This window comes from Pseudorasbora parva, chromosome 2, assembly GCF_024679245.1.
Source record: "Pseudorasbora parva isolate DD20220531a chromosome 2, ASM2467924v1, whole genome shotgun sequence".
Taxonomy (NCBI): Eukaryota; Metazoa; Chordata; class Actinopteri; order Cypriniformes; family Gobionidae; genus Pseudorasbora; species Pseudorasbora parva.
The window spans coordinates 58,643,201-58,661,392 of record NC_090173.1 but is presented as its reverse complement, the minus strand read 5'-3'; the positions used below and the strand labels follow the sequence as shown (position 1 = coordinate 58,661,392).

At 43.0% G+C, this 18,192-nt stretch overlaps 1 protein-coding gene across 1 annotated transcript in view; it reads left to right on the top strand.

The window, feature by feature from the left end:
- Window positions 1-8,674: 8,674 nt before the first annotated feature.
- The window catches only part of LOC137049352 (uncharacterized), a 73,773-nt gene continuing 64,255 nt past the window's right edge, over window positions 8,675-18,192 (top strand). Inside the window, exons 1-8 of the mRNA XM_067427891.1 lie at window positions 8,675-9,032; window positions 9,328-10,322; window positions 10,776-11,170; window positions 12,072-12,355; window positions 13,170-13,360; window positions 13,622-13,776; window positions 13,904-14,234; window positions 14,341-15,166. Of these exons, the coding sequence (XP_067283992.1) occupies window positions 9,333-10,322; window positions 10,776-11,170; window positions 12,072-12,355; window positions 13,170-13,360; window positions 13,622-13,776; window positions 13,904-14,234; window positions 14,341-15,166 (3,172 nt within the window). The 5' untranslated portion in view covers window positions 8,675-9,032; window positions 9,328-9,332. The remainder of the gene's footprint in view (window positions 9,033-9,327; window positions 10,323-10,775; window positions 11,171-12,071; window positions 12,356-13,169; window positions 13,361-13,621; window positions 13,777-13,903; window positions 14,235-14,340; window positions 15,167-18,192) is intronic.

Here is an 18,192-nt window from a genome sequence, read left to right as displayed (position 1 = left end):
TATCTAATTTAATAGTTAACATTAAAAATGATGCTTAAATTTTAGATTGATATTTAATTCATTTTATGAATTACCCTATGATTCAAATTGAGAAACTGTTGAAAACTCTTTTCCTCCTTGAAGCAGAGACCAGGAGACTTGAAGATATCTTCAGCAGGATTCTTTATTGAGAACTTGAGCTGTGTTTCAGCTGTGGTCATCAAGTCTACTCAAAACAGTTCACACTGTAATTTATCTACCTTTTAGGGGGAGGGATTTACACAGTAGAGGAGGAGACAATCTAAACAAAAGAATGCAAATGTTGTATATGTAAAGAGACCTGTCCTCAGACTCCAATCCTAATCCAATCATCCTAACGATTACAGGGGCTCTGAGAGCCGTTAAAGACAAAAGGTGAGAATCTCAGTAATCTGGCTCATTTGATTTAATAAAGGGAACAGAAACTGGCCTGGAAACTTTGCATAACAGATGGCATCAGCTATACCTTTAAATACAATGTACTTTAAAGGGTTAGTTCACCTAAAAATGAAAATGATGCTTACTCCAGTACATCTAGCATGTAGGTGTGTTTGTTTCTTCAGTAGAACACAAATGAAGATTTTTAACTCAACCGTTGCTGTGTTCCAGTCATATAATACATGTGAATGGGTAACAATTCTATGAGAGCAAAACAAACAAACAAAAAAACATGCTGAGGCAACATGCACAAAAACCTGCTGCTCCTGACGACATATTGATGTCTTAAGACACAAACCGATCGGTTTCTGTGAGAAACACAACAGCCTCATCACAATACACCATCATCAAATTTACCTTACATCACAGTGAAATAATAACAAAATTAACTTTACATTTGTCAAACAGAGGCTTGGCTATAGCTTTAGCTAACACCTGCACAAACACAGTTGTATGTAAAATAATAGCCCAGTCGTCCATCCTGCCACTAACCATAAATATGAATGAAAAACACTTATTCACGTAAAAAAAATAATACAATATCAAATGCTTACCGAGTCTAGGGGATTTCCTGAACCACAGACCGGAACTCAAACTGTTGCTTTTAATTTTGTCTAGGGTGTTCGTTATTTGCTTTAAGGAAACCTGAACAAAACAGGTTTAAACCAGAAATCATGATTTTCACTTAGTCCCATGTAAAAATGTACTTTAAATAAATGACACAGTAGTTTCACTTTTTTCAGTGTGGATAAATGCAATGCTGTTGAACAGAATGTAGCAATGGAAGATAATTGTATGGGAATGCTTCTTATGGGAACCACCTAATGGTTCTGGCAAATGGTGATAAATAAATGCTTATTTATCATTAAACAAATAATAAACCTATTATTTGTAACAACCTGACCTCAAGTAACTGTTGTTACTGGACTTGTCTAATCAGGTTAGAAAACATATGCTGCATGTATAAACTAATGCCAAGGTCTCTAGAAAGAGGTTTGGTAAGTTTATATTTACGTTCCACACAGTCGGGTGATCAGTCCTGGCAGTAGATACGTCATCCACTGGTTATGCGGGTAGCGTGCAGTGGGAAGGGCGCAGAATTGCGAGTAGTCGTTGCCACGCTGGGCTGAAGGATGCAGAACTCTGGTTGCGCCAAGAGGGTCCTTAAACGTGGACCAGGTAGCTGGGTCAGTCGAATCTCCACAGGGTCCTTTACAGGCTGGTTGCGTCACTGAGGAGCCATGTGGGACCGGCAATGTCTGCCGATGCAGAGGTCCTTGGTGGACTGGATGTGCTGCTGGAGGAGTTGTAAAGGTCAGATAAGATCTCCCAAAGAGAGAGCCCTTTTCCAGCTAGAGTTTGCCAAGAGCAATATAAAGGTTTTGCTCGCAAAAGCTTAACCTCCACTGTCTTGTAGTCTCTTTCCTCGTCAGGTCAGAATCTCAGGACGTGGTGTGTCTGTTAGTGTCTCCTTACCCATCGGGTTAGAAACGCAGAACGAGGGTGTGTCTACCCGGGGGACATATTTATCCCTTTCCGATGAGGAGGAGATTGAAATCCGGCGCCTTTCCAGTCCTGGAGTGTGATTGGCCACTGGGTTCTGAAGTAGGCACTGTGTTGCCCACTCTAGTGTGGAACTCATTTGCATAGCATAAAGTGGCATGTTAAAACAGTGTCTTAAATGTTTTACCCATGTATTATTTCTTTACCAAACCTCTTTTAAAATATAAAAGGCATCGTATGGAACAGAAAGAGACCAAACATGAGAAGAAACGGCTAAGTCATCGTCCACGCATTCGTTTATCTGTTAATGGACCTGTCCCGTGGACTGTTGTTTTTACAGTCAATAACCATTAACATAAACTGTACTTTGTGTGAAGATGAGGTGGATGAGTTGCAGTTCATATACATTTAAGACCTCCAAACATGTGTATGAATGGATTTAGATAGATCTCTGTGGCCTCTCTTTTGCTGCTGCCTCCAGGAGGTCCTGAAGGAATTTTTATGGCAGCACTTGCCTAAACCTTAGGAATGAGTTTGGTGGTTAAAATCCACTTGTAGACCAATGAGAAGTCCTCTCCTTGGTGGTGGTGGTGGTGGGTGCAGAAGGTCCCCCTTTCCTGCCACGTAAGAGGTGTCTGGCAGTTGTCTTGGCATCTTATCTGATGTTGCTGAACATTTATTTATGTTCATTCACCAAGGGTCCAATCATAGTGTGGCACATCTTCTTCCACACCGGTAGTATAGGCCTTGGCATAAACTGGTCTCTGGAATGCCACCCTAACTGATGTTCTACCAAGAACATCTACCTACCCAGAAGAGAAGACAATGCTGAATAAAGTCGTAGTAAATAGTTTACATTTACGCGAGTATGAGGCAAGCATGTGCGCGCGGTGTGATCTGCTAGCGCTCTGCTTGCCTGCTGCGTGACGCAGGTTAGGTCGTGGTGCGTTCAAAAACGATATTCATTTAACTCAAGTCCGAGTCAAGTCTCAAGTCATGAATGTCAAGTCAAAGTCAAGTTGAGTCTTTTATCAATATTTGTCAAGCAAGTCTCAAGTCCTAAAATGTGCGACTTAAGTCTGACTCGAGTCAAGTCATGTGACTCGAGTCCCCCACCTCTGCCAACAGAGGCCATCTGGCCTGTTAACGCTGGATGAAGAGCGTGTAACCATTGGTAAAGCATTTGAGTCCCTCAGTCTTAAACCACACCACTCTTATGGAGATTGTGAAATGCCAAAACACTCAAGCCCACATCAGGCACATCTCCATCATTCTGAGTTATGTCAGCCAGATAGCTACCAACATACCCATGGGCTAGATAGCCAGCAGCATTCCAGTCAGCAAATTCAAAGCCTACTTCAAAAAATCAAGGTTGAGGAAAGGCAACAAGTTGATATTTCCGATCATAAAAAGCAGCAAGTGTTTAGTTACTACACTCCTAATCCCTCTTCTGGCCAGGTTCTAAATAGCAACATGTCAGACTTAGCTAAGTTCTTAATAAGAAGTCAGCTGGTTTCAGGCGGTTTGACCAGATTTGATGATCAGCCAGAAAACTTCCTTGGCTGGAAGTCAACATTTATAAGTGTTGTGAACGGACTAGATCTCTCTGCCCAGAAGAACTTGCTCGGGCCTTGGGAAGTCGTGGCACGCCGGACCAGAGGTGGTAGTGCCAACAGCAAGAGATGGGCGATATTGTTCACTTGTATGTCCACAAGAGCTGTCCATTTGGAGGTGATTGAGTCGATGACTGCTTCAAGCTGCATAAATGCCCTCCGCAGGTTTTTCTCGATCAGGGGACCAGCAAAGCAGATTAGGTCAGATTGCGGGACAAATTTTGTTGGTGCTACCAACGAGTTAAAACTTGTCCCAGATGCTCAAGAGGACAGTGTCAATGCATACCTACTCAGTCAAAAGTGTACATGGGTCTTTAACCCCCACATGCGTCTAACATGGGAGGCAGTTGGGAGCGCATGAAAAGAACGGCACAGCGTATCCTGGATTAAATGTTGCTCCAAGAAGGGAGGTCAAAGATTACCCATGAAGTCCTGTGCACATTGATGGCAGAGGTCATGGCCATAATAAACTCTAGGCCATTGATACCAGTCTCCTCAGACCCGGAAGCACCACTGATACTTACTCCAGCAATGCTGCTTATGCAGAAGATTGGGACTCCACCAACTCCTCCTGGAAGCCTCTCAGATGCCAATCTATTGAAAAATAAATGGAAGAAAGTTCAGGCGTTAGCAGACACATTCTGGGCAAGATGGAGGCTGGAGTACTTGAACACACTTCAGAGCAGACAAAAGTGGCATTCCAAAAAGCCAAATCTCAAGGATGGAGACATAAGCCCAGTTTCTACCAAAATTACCCGGAACAATTTGCACCAGGATCTTTTTTACAGGAACTTTTCTCCCCCCCAGACCTGCAACTGTCTGCGTTTCCACCGCTAAAAAAAGTTCTGTGAAGATTAGGCAAATTAGTCCGGTGATGTAGGACTGCGCGCGACTGCTCCTCCAAGTCAGTGACGGACAGTAATCATTTTACATGAGACGTTATCTAAACCGATCTGGTGTTTACATGTGATGACTTTCAATCGCAATCATTTTGTCACATGCAACTGTCTGCCGCATCAAAAATGTCAACGCTGTTTTCTCCAGCAGCTGGAATGTGTTAAATGTAGCCATAGCAACTCTTAACGGCCACCAGGACTAATACAGTATTATATAAGCTATTTATCTATTGTAAAGTGTAATAATCATCTCAGAAGAAAAAAAATTATTCTGTCAGGCGCAGTTAAATTAAAAACTGCCTGGGGCAATATACGCTGTGTCATTATTCCAACATTATCTTCATAACTTACGAAATAAAAAGTTTACCCCTCAGAAAAATGAGCTTTCCTCTCTTGTCAACATGAGCGCTGCGCGCACTGTCACGTCATGTAAGGACGCACACTTAAAAGTAATCGGTCAGGTCGTTTACATGGTGAAAAAAAATTAATAACGAGTATGGAAGAGATTCAAGCTGTGCCGCTTTTGCTGGTTATGTATAGGTTTACTAAAGAGGTAATTAACAACGACAGAAAAGAGCACTAATATGCAGATTCAGCAGCATGTAGCATATTCAGAAAGCTTGTAAAGCTAGATTTAAAATGACAATGTATATTATTATCAGCTATTACAGACATTGCATATTATTATCAGCTATTACAAACATATTTACTGAACGTAGACCCAAACTTGCAAAAGACTTTTAAAAATGCCGGTTGAAATAAAATGCTAAACCAATCAGCATGTTCAGCGGCCAAGTCCCGCCCCCGAAAGTTCCTGAACTTTGAAAAAGTACTACCTCGCGAGCAGGGCCGTTTGGAGGGGGAAATATTTACCCGGAACTTCATTTAGACCCTGGTTCCTGCGGTCAAAACACACCGAGTACCACCCAAAGTTCCTGGTTCCTGGGTAAAGTTCCTGTGGTGGAAACGCGGCTATAGTGCTGCTAAAGGACAAACCAGCAAGAAGGCATGAATGGTCAATGGGAGTAATAGCAAAGGCCTTTCAAAGTAATGATGGGCTAGTTAGAAAAGTGGGAGTAAAGGCGGCTTTCCATAAACCCCCCCAGGACTTACCTGAGACCAGTCTCTGAGGTCGTTCTACTCTTGGAGTCAGAGGTTGTTTAGGTTAAAATATATATGGCATCTTAAAGATGCCAGGCCGGGAGTGTGGTGTAATTAAGAAAGTTACAAGAGACTGTTTAATGTAGAATGCCTTTATTTTGAAGATGTGTCTTTTATTTTGTAATTTAGATTTCTTGTGGGTGATAGCATTTCCTGTTGTGCTGCAGTTGCGGTTTTGTTGAAGAAGCACATGTTGTAATTAATGCCATCTCTATCCATCCATCTTTTATTTGTTCATGGGGCATAGTGAGTAGATTTAATTTTGAAGTTATTTATTTGTTTGTGCTGATTTTATTTTTTGTTTACTTATCTGTACTTGTTATGTGTTTGTTATTTCAGTTTTACTTTTTCTTCATTAAAATTACCTGCCAACACACAGGCAGTTCATTGGAGGAAAACTTTTTGAAGGAATGAGTTTAGTTTGCTGTTTCATGTCAGATGCGAACAGTACAGGTTAGTTCACCCAAAAATGAAAATTTGATGTTTTTCTGCTTACCCACAGTGCATCCAACATGTAGGCGTGTTTGTTTCTTCAGTAGAACACAAATTAATATTTTTAAGTCCAACTGTTGCTGTATGCCAGTCATATAATGCGTGTGAATGGGTAACAATTCTATGAGACAAAAAAAAACATGCTTAAAGAACATTAAAGCACAAAAACCCTCCTGCTCGTGACGACACATTGATGTCTTATAAGACACGAACCGATCGATTTCTGCGAGAAACCAAATAGTATTTGTTATTTTTTTACCTCATATCCCGACGAGTCTCATCTAGTTTTCCCATCCGCTATTACTTCCGTCTGATAAGGTCAAACTGGCGCGATCATAGATATATATTATGTAGATGCCTCATTCGACATATCCGTGCAGGCACTAATGAGGAATATATATATATATATTAGGGCTGTCAAAGTTAACAAATTAAATATAAAACCTTGAAATGGGGCTCTGAGGCGCGGCAGGATTTTAAATAACTTCCTGAGTCGCCTCGGACAGGCACCAAATGCCGCCACCGGTGTGTGTGTGTACACTCATTGAATGTGTTTGAATTTTAAAGCCGCGCCTGCTTAACACCTGCGAAGATTCGACCATGAGATCGGTGGCCGAATTCAGCACCGCATATCGATGCATTGAATCTTTGACTATTCAGGGTTACCCCTGATATATATTTAAAAAAAAACATAAATACTGTTGTGTTTGTCACAGAAACCGATCGGTTCGTGTCTTAAGACATCAATATGTGACCAGTCACGGAAAGTAGGGACATAAGTCAGTTCTGGGGCATTTTTGAGTTATTAGTTATTGAGTTACTGGTAGATTTTGAAAGTGTAGTCTCCAAGCTTTCCAACGATGTGTAACACATGGAAATCTGATAATATTTGGAGAAGTTGTGGCCATCTAAATGTAGGCCTTTAGAAAAGTGTAAACGAGAGAAAGCAGCCTCTAAACTTTTGCAGTTCTCACCTGTTCTCACCTGCTGGGAGTGACAATAGGGCTCATTTACATCTCATTTAGATAAGCCATACCCCCTGTAAAGCTGCATGGTTGCTAGTAACGACAGACGCAACGGGTAAAATCGGACCGCATTCACACCAGTCAATTCAAGCAATTGAAGCATTCTTCAAATTAATAGCAGATGTTAACATTACCATCTAAAAGGCCATTGTAGTAATGGCGGTTTTTGGCAAGTGATACAATGCTAACGATTACAATAAAAACTGAGCTAGCTAATAACAATAGGTAGATATGGGAAGGTCTAAACATGGACTAAACATGAGATAACGTGTAGGCTACGTGTTCTTAGAATAAAACTCACCCCATAAGAAACAGAAAAGTATTCTTGCAGATCTCGATGCCTCCAATGAAATAAGTCGCTCGGGCACACTTTCTCTTTGTCGGGGTCTTCTTTGTGGATGTTACCATCTCCGAAGTTTGCGCTGTGCGTCCGTTTGCCTCTAAATGTCCAATAATTTGCATGTCCTGCCACTCTTTTTCCGCAGCTAAAGAATCCAGCGTATATTGTACATAATGTCTGGAGAAAGCTTATGGCTACAGGACTGTCTCCCATGCAGAGAGTTCTCTTTTCTCCTCGTGTAGCATTTACAGTCAAAGTTATGGATTTTCCCCATTTCTCTGTCTTTATCCCCATCAAATGTTACTATCGATATAGCCTCTGATATCTTACGGTCCAACTCGTCTGACGCCAGTCTGATACATTCTTCCTTGTCTTCATCTTCGCTCAGTTGTAGATTAGGGGTATTATACTGTCTTATTATGCCGCTTTCATCGTCGCTCTGATCATCTTCAGAATCTGTGAGCGCTTGTTCATAAGCATCCGGCTTGTCGAAGAAGTACTTCGAAACATTTTCGGTGTAACGGCCATGGTTCAGCTCGTCTGGCCAGAGCGCTCTATAATAAGTAGCCACACTTCCCTCGGAGGGCGGGGACAATAACAAAAGAAACAAAACCCGGCTTATCCCGTATTGAAATACACACAGACAATTACACGCCCCTACTGCGTGCTAGAATCTCAGAAAAACAAGCGGATTTCAACCTCAAAATGTACGCTTTTAAATACACCAATACTGCTTTCTCAAAAGCGGAGAGGCTTCTTCGTGATCTCAACTAACAGATTCTGCAAAAAAAACGAAAATCCCAAAATTTGAAAAAAAATGCTTCTTTCGCATTTTGCGCGAAAGTTGTGCTGTGGACTTGTGTCCCTGGTTTCCGTGACGGGTCACATATGTCGTCAGTTGCAGCAGGTTTTTGTGCATGTTGCCTCAGCATGTTTTTTTGTTTGTTTGTTTTGCTCTCATAGAATTGTTACCCATTCACATGTATTATATGACTGGAACACAGCAACGGTTGAGTTAAAAATCTTCATTTGTGTTCTACTGAAGAAACAAACACACCTACATGCTAGATGCACTGGAGTAAGCATCATTTTCATTTTTAGGTGAACTAACCCTTTAAAGTACATTGTATTTAAAGGTATAGATGATGCCATCTGTTATGCAAAGTTTCCAGACCAGTTTCTGTTCCCTTTATTAAATCAAATGAGCCAGATTACTGAGATTCTCACCTTTTGTCTTTAACGGCTCTCAGAGCCCCTGTAATCGTTAGGATGATTGGATTAGGATTGGAGTCTGAGGACAGGTCTCTTTACATATACAACATTTGCATTCTTTTGTTTAGATTGTCTCCTCCTCTACTGTGTAAATCCCTCCCCCTAAAAGGTAGATAAATTACAGTGTGAACTGTTTTGAGTAGACTTGATGACCACAGCTGAAACACAGCTCAAGTTCTCAATAAAGAATCCTGCTGAAGGTATCTTCAAGTCTCCTGGTCTCTGCTTCAAGGAGGAAAAGAGTTTTCAACAGTTTCTGGATTTGAATTATAAGGTAATTCATAAAAAGATTTAAATATCAATCAAACATTTGTGCATAATTATTAATGTTAACTATTAAATTAGATAATTGTGTCATTGATCTTTCTCTACAGAAACTAGATCTGTGCCTAATTTATTTTTTAAATATTAGCTGGCAGATCAATGTACCCAATGTATGCAAAGTTTCAATTAATGTATAACAATGCATCAAACAAATTAACGTTTTATGTCCTTGCACTTCATATTTCTCTCTTATAATTACTTTGATGTTCTTGAAATGGAATTAAACAGTTTTTCTTTGACTTCAGACCTGATGGAAGAGAACGAGGAGAGTGAAGAACTGAGTGAAATGGAGGAGGAACATCATGTCAAACCTGCAGAAAAACCTTTGAGTCGCTCAAAGACTAAAAAGACATTTATAAAGGAAAGAAGAGCCAAGAAATTTTTCACCTGTGCTCAGTGTGGGAAGAGGTTCACATGCCCAAAACATATTGAGATTCACATGAGAGTTCACACTGGAGAGAGGCCATTCGAATGTGATCAATGCGGGAAGAGTTTCAGTCAATCAGCAAACCTTAAAAGTCACATGAAGATCCACACTGGAGAGAAGCCATATGCATGTGATCAATGCAGCAAAACATTTATTGATAGATCAGCCCTGAAGAGACACCTGAGAGTTCATACGAAGGAGAAGCCATATTCATGTCCTGTGTGTGGAAAGAGTTTTTCACTGCTGTATAGTTTACAGTTACATCAGAGAATACACACTGGTATGAGAGAGTACATGTGCTTTGAGTGTGAGAAGACTTTTACCACAGCAAACAGCTTAAAACAACACCAGAGAATTCACACAGGAGAAAAACCGTACAAGTGTTCACACTGTGACAAGAGATTTGGTCAGCCATCACATCAGAAAACACATGAGAGGATTCACACAGGAGAGAAACCTTACAAGTGTTCACACTGTGACAAGAGATTTGGTCAGCCATCAGTTCTGAAAACACATGAGAGGATTCACACAGGAGAAAAACCTTGCCAGTGTTCACACTGTGACAAGATATTCAATCGGTCATCAAATCTGAAAACACATGAGAGGATTCACACAGGAGAAAACCCTTACAAGTGTTCACACTGTGACAAGAGATTCAGTCAGTCATCACATCTTAAAACACATGAGAGGATTCACACAGGAGAGAAACCACACAAGTGTGATCAGTGTGGGAAGAGTTTCACTATTAAAAGTTCCCTCAAGAGACACATGAAGATCCATGCAGTGGATAAACCACATCACCACAGTCTGAAATAATTAGTTCATCTGTATATGCTGAGCAAGAAAGTTAGTTTGTGATAGATATATATATGTGTGTGTGTGTGACCCGTCACGGAAACCAGGGACACAAGTTGGCAGCACAACTTTCGAGCAAAATGCGAAAGAAGCCTTTTTTTTTTTTTTTTTTTACAAATTATGTGATTTTCGTTTTTTTGCAGAATCTGTTAGTTGAGATCACGAAGAAGCCTCTCCGTTTTTGAGAAAGCAGTATTGGTGTATTTAAAAGGGTAAATTTTGAGGTTGAACTCCGCTTGTTTTTCGGAGAGTCTAGCACGCAGTAGGGGCGTGTCATTGTCTGCGTGTATTTCCATACTGGATAAGCCGGCTTTTGTTTCTTTTGTTATTGTCCCTGCCCTCCGAGGGAAGTGTGGCTACTTATTATGAAGCGCTCTGCCCGGCTCTAGTTGATATCAAAATTCAACGAAGATGGACGCCGCAGAGATTATCGCAGATGAGGTGAACGGTGGCCGTTACACCGAAAATGTTTCGAAGTACTTCTTCGACAAGCCGGATGCTTATGAACAAGCGCTCACAGATTCTGAAGATGATCAGAGCGACGATGAAAGCAGCAAAATAAGACAGTATAATTCCCCTAATCTACAACTGAGCGAAGATGAAGACGAGGAAGAATGTATCAGACTAGCGTCAGACGAGTTGGACCGTAAGATATCAGAGGCTATATCGATAGTAACATTTGATGGGGATAAAGACAGAGAAATGGGGAAAATCCATAACTTTGACTGTAAATGCTACACGAGGAGAAAAGAGAACTCTCTGCATGGGAGACAGTCCTGTAGCCATAAGCTTTCTCCAGACATTATGTACAACATACGCTGGATTCTTTAGCTGCGGAAAAATAGTGGCAGGACATGCAAATTATTGGACATTTAGAGGCAAACAGACGCACAGCGCAAACTTTGGAGATGGCAACATCCACAAAGAAGACCCCGACAAAGAGAAAGTGTGCCCGAACAACTTATTTTATTGGAGGCATCGAGATCTGCAAGAATACTTTTCTGTTTCTTATGGGGTGAGTTTCATTCTAAGAACACGTAGCCTACACGTTATCTCATGTTTAGACCTTTCCATATCTACCTATTGTTATTAGCTAGCTCAGTTTTTATTGTAATCGTTAGCATCGTATCACTTGCCAAAAACCGCCATTACTATAAAGGCCTTTTAGATGGTAATGTTAACATCTGCTATGAATTTGAATAATGCTTCAATTTCTTGAATTGACTGGTGTGAATGACTTAGCCCACGTAAACCTGCCTGTTAGCATTCCTGAATTGAATGTGATGCTAATAATTTTAGCCAGTGGTGGAGAAAGTGCTACTTAATATTCTTAACAAGGATCTACTAACGTAATAGTAAATGTATCAGATTAAATTCCTACTTAAGTAAAAGTATAAAGTATCCGTAGCCATAGCATGTGCGTTATAAGTCAAAAGTAAAAGTATATGAAGAGTTTAATGTACAGGATTTTTTAGTTTTGACTCAAACCAGGTCTGACCACTAACTGAGGTCTAAACCAGGACTAAACCAGGAAGTACAGATACAGACTCTAAAATGTAGTGAAGTAAAAGTAAAAAGGATTCATCATAAAATGTACTTAAGTAAAGTAAAAGTACCTATAATTTGTACAATACATTCTGATATAGATGACAAGATGCCCGTTAGCATGATGTTAAAAAAATATATTTCTTTTTTTCCATTTTTCAGCATTGGCAGAGACACCCTGGCTGATATAGTCAAACACTATGAGGAGAATGGGGCAAGACCATGTTTAAGAAAGAAACACCCACTGCCACGTCCACCAGCCAGGTTCATCAGCTCTGAGGATATCAACAGAGTTGTGGACTTCCTAAAAAACTATGCAGAAGACAATGCCATCATGGTGCCTGGCCGACAGCCTGGGCATAAGTATTGGCATGTGAAGTTGCTGCCAACTAATGTTTCCAAGGCCTCAGTGTGGCGTCTGTATGTGAAGTCTGCTAAGGAGCTTGGTATGTGTAAACATTGATTTAGGGTGTACTCACACTAGGCACGGTTGCCATGAATCGGGCCCGAGTACGATTGTCCCTACTCCCCCTCTGGCCTGCACTCACATAGGGTTTCAGCATTCGTGCCAGAGCACGCTTACGTCATTATGGTGCGACGGTTTCGGGATAAACAGGAAGAGCGGCGCTCTCTGAACACAATGGAGTCCATCGCTCTGTTTTCTTTGTGGATAATTTTGTGTCGTTTGGTCCACGGTGTTCCACAGCCCTCTCACAGCTTATTGTTAAACAGATGTGTCGCCTTAGTGGCGCGAAAATTTTCACGTAATCGTGCTGCTCATATGAGGAGGTTTGCAAGGTACCAGCTCAAGTTCAGCAAAAGACTTTGCAGTTTGATTACGGACTCCAACACGGTTAGCGTTCACACTGCATGCGAACCGCGCCAGAGTCCAACTGAACTGCTTTGGCCCACCTCTTCCAAGCGGGCCAGGGCCGGCTAATCGAGCCGCGGCCGGGCACGGTTCGGAGCACTCACACTAGTCAAACGAACCGCACTTTGGTGGTCAAACGCACTCGGGCACAGTTCAAACTGGCTAGTGTGAGTACACCCTAAGAATTAAGTGCTTATAATGTGAAATACTGTGACGCACTATAAGCAATTACAATACAATAATTGCTATAATATCTGCTTTTAAGATGAACGTGCAGTTTGTAAAACCAGCTTCAAAGCACTGTGGAACCGACTTCTCCTACACATCAAAAGTTGCCGGCCGCCGGATGATAAAAAGTCTGAAGCAGTAAAGAAGGGCCTCCTGTGAAGGGCTGCAGAAACAGGTGAATTACCTGATTGATGAAGGCATGTCATCTACTAAGGGAAGCAATGAAGTCAACAGCTACATGCATCATTTCTTCGGCAACTTTGAATTTGGAGAAACAGAGGTGGATCTTCATTGTGACAACTGCAGTGGGCAGAACAAGAACAACTTCATGCTCTGGTACCTTGCCTGGCGGGTTGGACACAAGCTTCACGATAAAATTGAAATCCACTTCCTTATTGCTGGCCACACCAAGTTTTTCCCTGACTGTGGCTTTGGACTCATCAAGCAAGCCTACATGAGACAAGACAAGAGTCAACACTTTGGCAGACATCACTGAGGTACTTTAACTTTACTTTGCTTTAATGACTTCAGTGCTGTTCTCTGTTTTGCTTCAATGAAACATTTAACTGAAGATCTTTTTTTTTCTTCCTCTCTTCTCTTTTTTTGTCATCAGGTTGTGGAAAACAGCTCTCCTGTGACTCACCTCAATATCCCACAGCTTGTTGGAACGGCAGAGGGCAAAGTTTTAGTCCAGACCTTCGACTGGCAGCAGCATCTGACTCACCACTTCCGTAGACTCCCACAGTTCAAGAGTTATCAGCACTTCAGGTACTTATATCGAAACTTTCACATTGTGTACATACAATATAGCATAGCAACAGCGTACACGTGACAGTATTGTATGAAGAAATACTTTGCCATGTTTAAAATGTCTTATGTGCTTATTCTGTCACAGCTTTTATGCCAAGAGACCAGGTGTGGTGCTTGCAAAAACTCATGCTGTCAAAATGTCCCAGTGCTGGTGGACTCTGTTTCGGTCGACGCTGCTGGGCCGGAGATGCCTCCCAGGCATCCTGCTCTCACCGCTCCTGCCAGGCGTCCTGCTCTCACCGCTCCTGCCAGGCGTCGTGCTCTCACCGCTCCTGCCAGGCGTCGTGCTCTCACCGCTCCTGCCAGGCGTCGTGCTCTCACCGCTCCTGCCAGGCGTCGTGCTCTCACCGCTCCTGCCAGGCGTCGTGCTCTCACCGCGCCTCCCAGGCGTCCTGCTCTCACCGCGCCTCCCAGGCGTCCTGCTCTCACCGCGCCTCCCTGGCGTCCTGCTCTCACCGCGCCTCCCAGGCGTCCTGCTCTCACCGCGCCTCCCAGGCGTCCTGCTCTCACCGCGCCTCCCAGGCGTCCTGCTCTAACCGCGCCTCCCTGGCATCCTGCTCTCACCGCTCCTGCCAGGCGTCCTGCTCTCACCGCTCCTGCCAGGCGTCGTGCTCTCACCGCGCCTCCCTGGAATCCTGCTCTCACCGCGACTCCCTGGCATCCTGCTCTCACCGCTCCTGCCAGGCGTCCTGCTCTCACCGTTCCTGCCAGGCGTCCTGCTCTCACCGCGCCTTCCAGGCGTCCTCCTCTCACCGCTCCTCCCAGGCGTCGTGCTCTCACCGTGCCTGCCAGGCGTCCTGCTCTCACCGCGCCTCCCTGGCGTCCTGCTCTCACCGCGACTCCCTGGCGTCCTGCTCTCACCGCTCCTGCCAGGCGTCCTGCTCTCACCGCTCCTGCCAGGCGTCGTGCTCTCACCGCTCCTGCCAGGCGTCCTGCTCTCACCGCGCCTGCCAGGCGTCCTGCTCTCACCGTGCCTGCCAGGCGTCCTGCTCTCACCGCTCCTGCCAGGGGTCCTGCTCTCATCGCGCCTCCCAGGCGTCCTGCTCTCACCGTGACTCCCAGGTGTCCTGCTCTCACCGCGCCTCCCAGGCGTCCTGCTCTCACCGCGCCTCCCTGGCGTCCTGCTCTCACCACGACTCCCTGGCATCCTGCTCTCACCGCTCCTGCCAGGCGTCCTGCTCTCACCGCTCCTGCCAGGCGTCGTGCTCTCACCGCTCCTGCCAGGCGTCCTGCTCTTACCGCGCCTCCCAGGCGTCCTGCTCTCACCGCTCCTGCCAGGGGTCCTGCTCTCACCGCTCCTGCCAGGCGTCGTGCTCTCACCGTGCCTGCCAGGCGTCCTGCTCTCACCGTGCCTGCCAGGCGTCCTGCTCTCACCGCTCCTGCCAGGCGTCCTGCTCTCACCGCTCCTGCTAGGCGTCCTGCTCTCACCGCTCCTGCCAGGCGTCGTGCTCTCACCGTGCCTGCCAGGCGTCCTGCTCTCACCGTGCCTGCCAGGCGTCCTGCTCTCACCGCTCCTGCCAGGGGTCCTGCTCTCATCGCGCCTCACAGGCGTCCTGCTCTCACCGTGCCATCTTCATCTTGGTTCTCTTGAGTTTCACGGCCTTTTTCAAACTTATCAATTGCCTACTATCGATATAATGATAAAATACTATCGATATTGCCTCTAATATCTTACGGTCCAACTCGTCTGACGCCAGTCCAATACATTCTTCCTCTTCTTCATATTCGCTCAGTTGTAGATTTCATCAGTTTCATCGACGCTCAAATCGTCTTCAGAACCATTGAGCGCTTGTTTTATAAGCATCCAGTTGTCTTACTAAAAAATTTTTCGGTGTAACGGCCACGGTTCAGCTCGTCTCCGATCATCTTTGCGGCGTGCATCTTCATTGAATTTTGATATAATCTAGAGCCGGCTAGAGCGCTGCATAAGTAAGTAGCCTCCCTTGGAGGGCGGGGCAATAACAAAAGCCGGCTGATCCAGTATGGAAATTGTTGAGCTGCCGACTTGTGTCACTGGTTTCCTTGATGGGTCACATATTGAGTTACAGTGTTTGTGTTTGTGTGTGTGTATGTGTATGAGATAGAAAGTTTGTTCCACTTTGTGTTCATGCTCTAAGGCCAGACCTTGATTTAAATGTAGAAATGTTCAGAGTTATACTGGATTTATTTTTTGATTTTTCTACAAAACAAAATTAAAACAAATATTTCATTTTCAATGTGGGGTCAATCTGACCAAGAGGGACTTAAACTGTAATTTATTTTTTTACACACCTTTATAACAACCAAATCAATCCCAGATTTTTCTTTGCATGTTTAGATTATTTAGGAAAAGTCACAGAGTCTAATGCCCCTTGTCGTTAGTATTTTTGCATACTAATGTAACATTCACATTCGTGACTCTTCAATCTGCACTTGTGTAATTTTAACGCCACATTTTATGTTTTTAATACAGAAAATTTTTACGGTTTGCTAAAAGAGTTGGGTGCATGTTTAAATCTATAATATAGGAGAATGTTAGCCTGGGAAAACCCAGACAACTTCCAGCAAATTTAGATTTGCTGTGCAAGTAGTCTGGCAAAGAGCCCATTCAAACCCATTTCTAATCCGTCAAAATCTTGGCACCAATCAGTAACGTTGGGGCTATCCACGATGACGAAAGTGCAGCGACGGTGAAGCAGATTTTGTACATTACAAAGCAGGATGCCGCCGTGGAACATCACTCGTTCGAATCAGCTATCAGGCCAGATGTGGATTACAACAGCTACCGTGATGAGGATGGGAAATGTGATCATGTGCTAACATACACACCTCTGGATCTGGCCTTTCTGTGCTTATTTCCTCACTAAATCTGGTAGTCATGTAAATAAATAACTAGCATAACTATGCTCAAGTCTGAAAATGTTCTAACGCATCTGAAAGGACTAAATTGAATAAAGTTTGTGAGACAATTTTCCTTTTTTTTTTTCAAAATATTGCAAATTGTGTTTTAATCGCAATAAAAATGCCTTACAACGGGGGCAAATGCGATCAGAGCTCGATGTTTTCTGTTAGACCGTCAATCCGAGATGTTTCAGTTGGTCTGAAATGCTATTAGGTTTTCCAAATTTTGCACAAATGTTCAGTGTTGGGGAAGCTACTCTAAAACTGTACAACAGCTACAAGCTGTTTGTAAGTTAAAGTAGTTAAGTTACATTCAAGCTACCATTTTGAAAAAGAAAAAGTAGTATAGCCTATATCTCAAACTGACTGTCAAAGTGCAACATGGCTAAACATTTAACATCAGTGCAAGAATAAAATGTATGCAACATAATTTAAATATTCAGGAGTCAGGATTAGGTTTACCACCATCAAACTAACCAAATGTGGGACGATTACTTATTTTGTTTGGGTAAATGTGAGAAATGTTACCGACAGTAAAACATAACCTAAAACTGTTATATAATGTCTAAGTTAATAAAAACATTTGTATTCTGCCTTTCACTTGATATTTTCTTCTTTAGTCCCTATCAGAAAACACCATTAGGCCTACATCACAATGTAACAACATTTTCTTTTTTTTACATGTAATTTAAAGGATTACTTCAGCGATTAACATATGGCTTTGTATCAGTAGAAACCCTGGAGTATATTCAAATGATCGTGCTCCCCCCTCTTATATCCCCCTGAGACGAGAGATTTATGCATTTTATTTCTGGAAAAATTCCTCTCGTGACGCAAATTGACGATATTTGCGTCACGAGAGGAATGTTTGCCCAAAGGCTAAAGACTACAGCCAGCAGAGGGAGCCATTTCCGCATGTTTTCAACTCGTGCATGGGGAATGGAGATCACACTTACAGCACAGCTCAGCTACAGGCATTAATTTAAACGGATGCTAAGCAATGAAAGTGTTTTAACTTCTCAAATTAATTTCTATGAAAGTTAAGCTTCCAAAGGCATGAACTGAAAACGCGTTTTGAATGTATGCCGCGAACGTGGTCGCGGTTACCTCAGCTCTCATCACGAGAGCTCATCAACTCATTTATGACGTTAAATGTAATCTGACTCCTAATCTGAGTCTGCTGTGAGATTCACGCGGCAACTCGATGTTATATTGAACACACACGTTCAGTATTTAATTGTACTTTCTGAACTCAGTCACTGTAATCCAGCAGCAGTGGCTTTGGGAATGGCCTCACAGGGCAGCGAAGCATTCTGGGAATTGTAGTCTTTCATCCCCATGAGACAAAAATACATTTTCTGTCTTTTCTCAGTCTAGAAAGCACCAAATTCAAAAATAATTTCACATTTCTACTACATTAATGACCCAGTTTAAATACAGATTCATCTTCCCAGCGCTGAAGTACCCCTTTAAATTCAACATCACTAAGCCCAA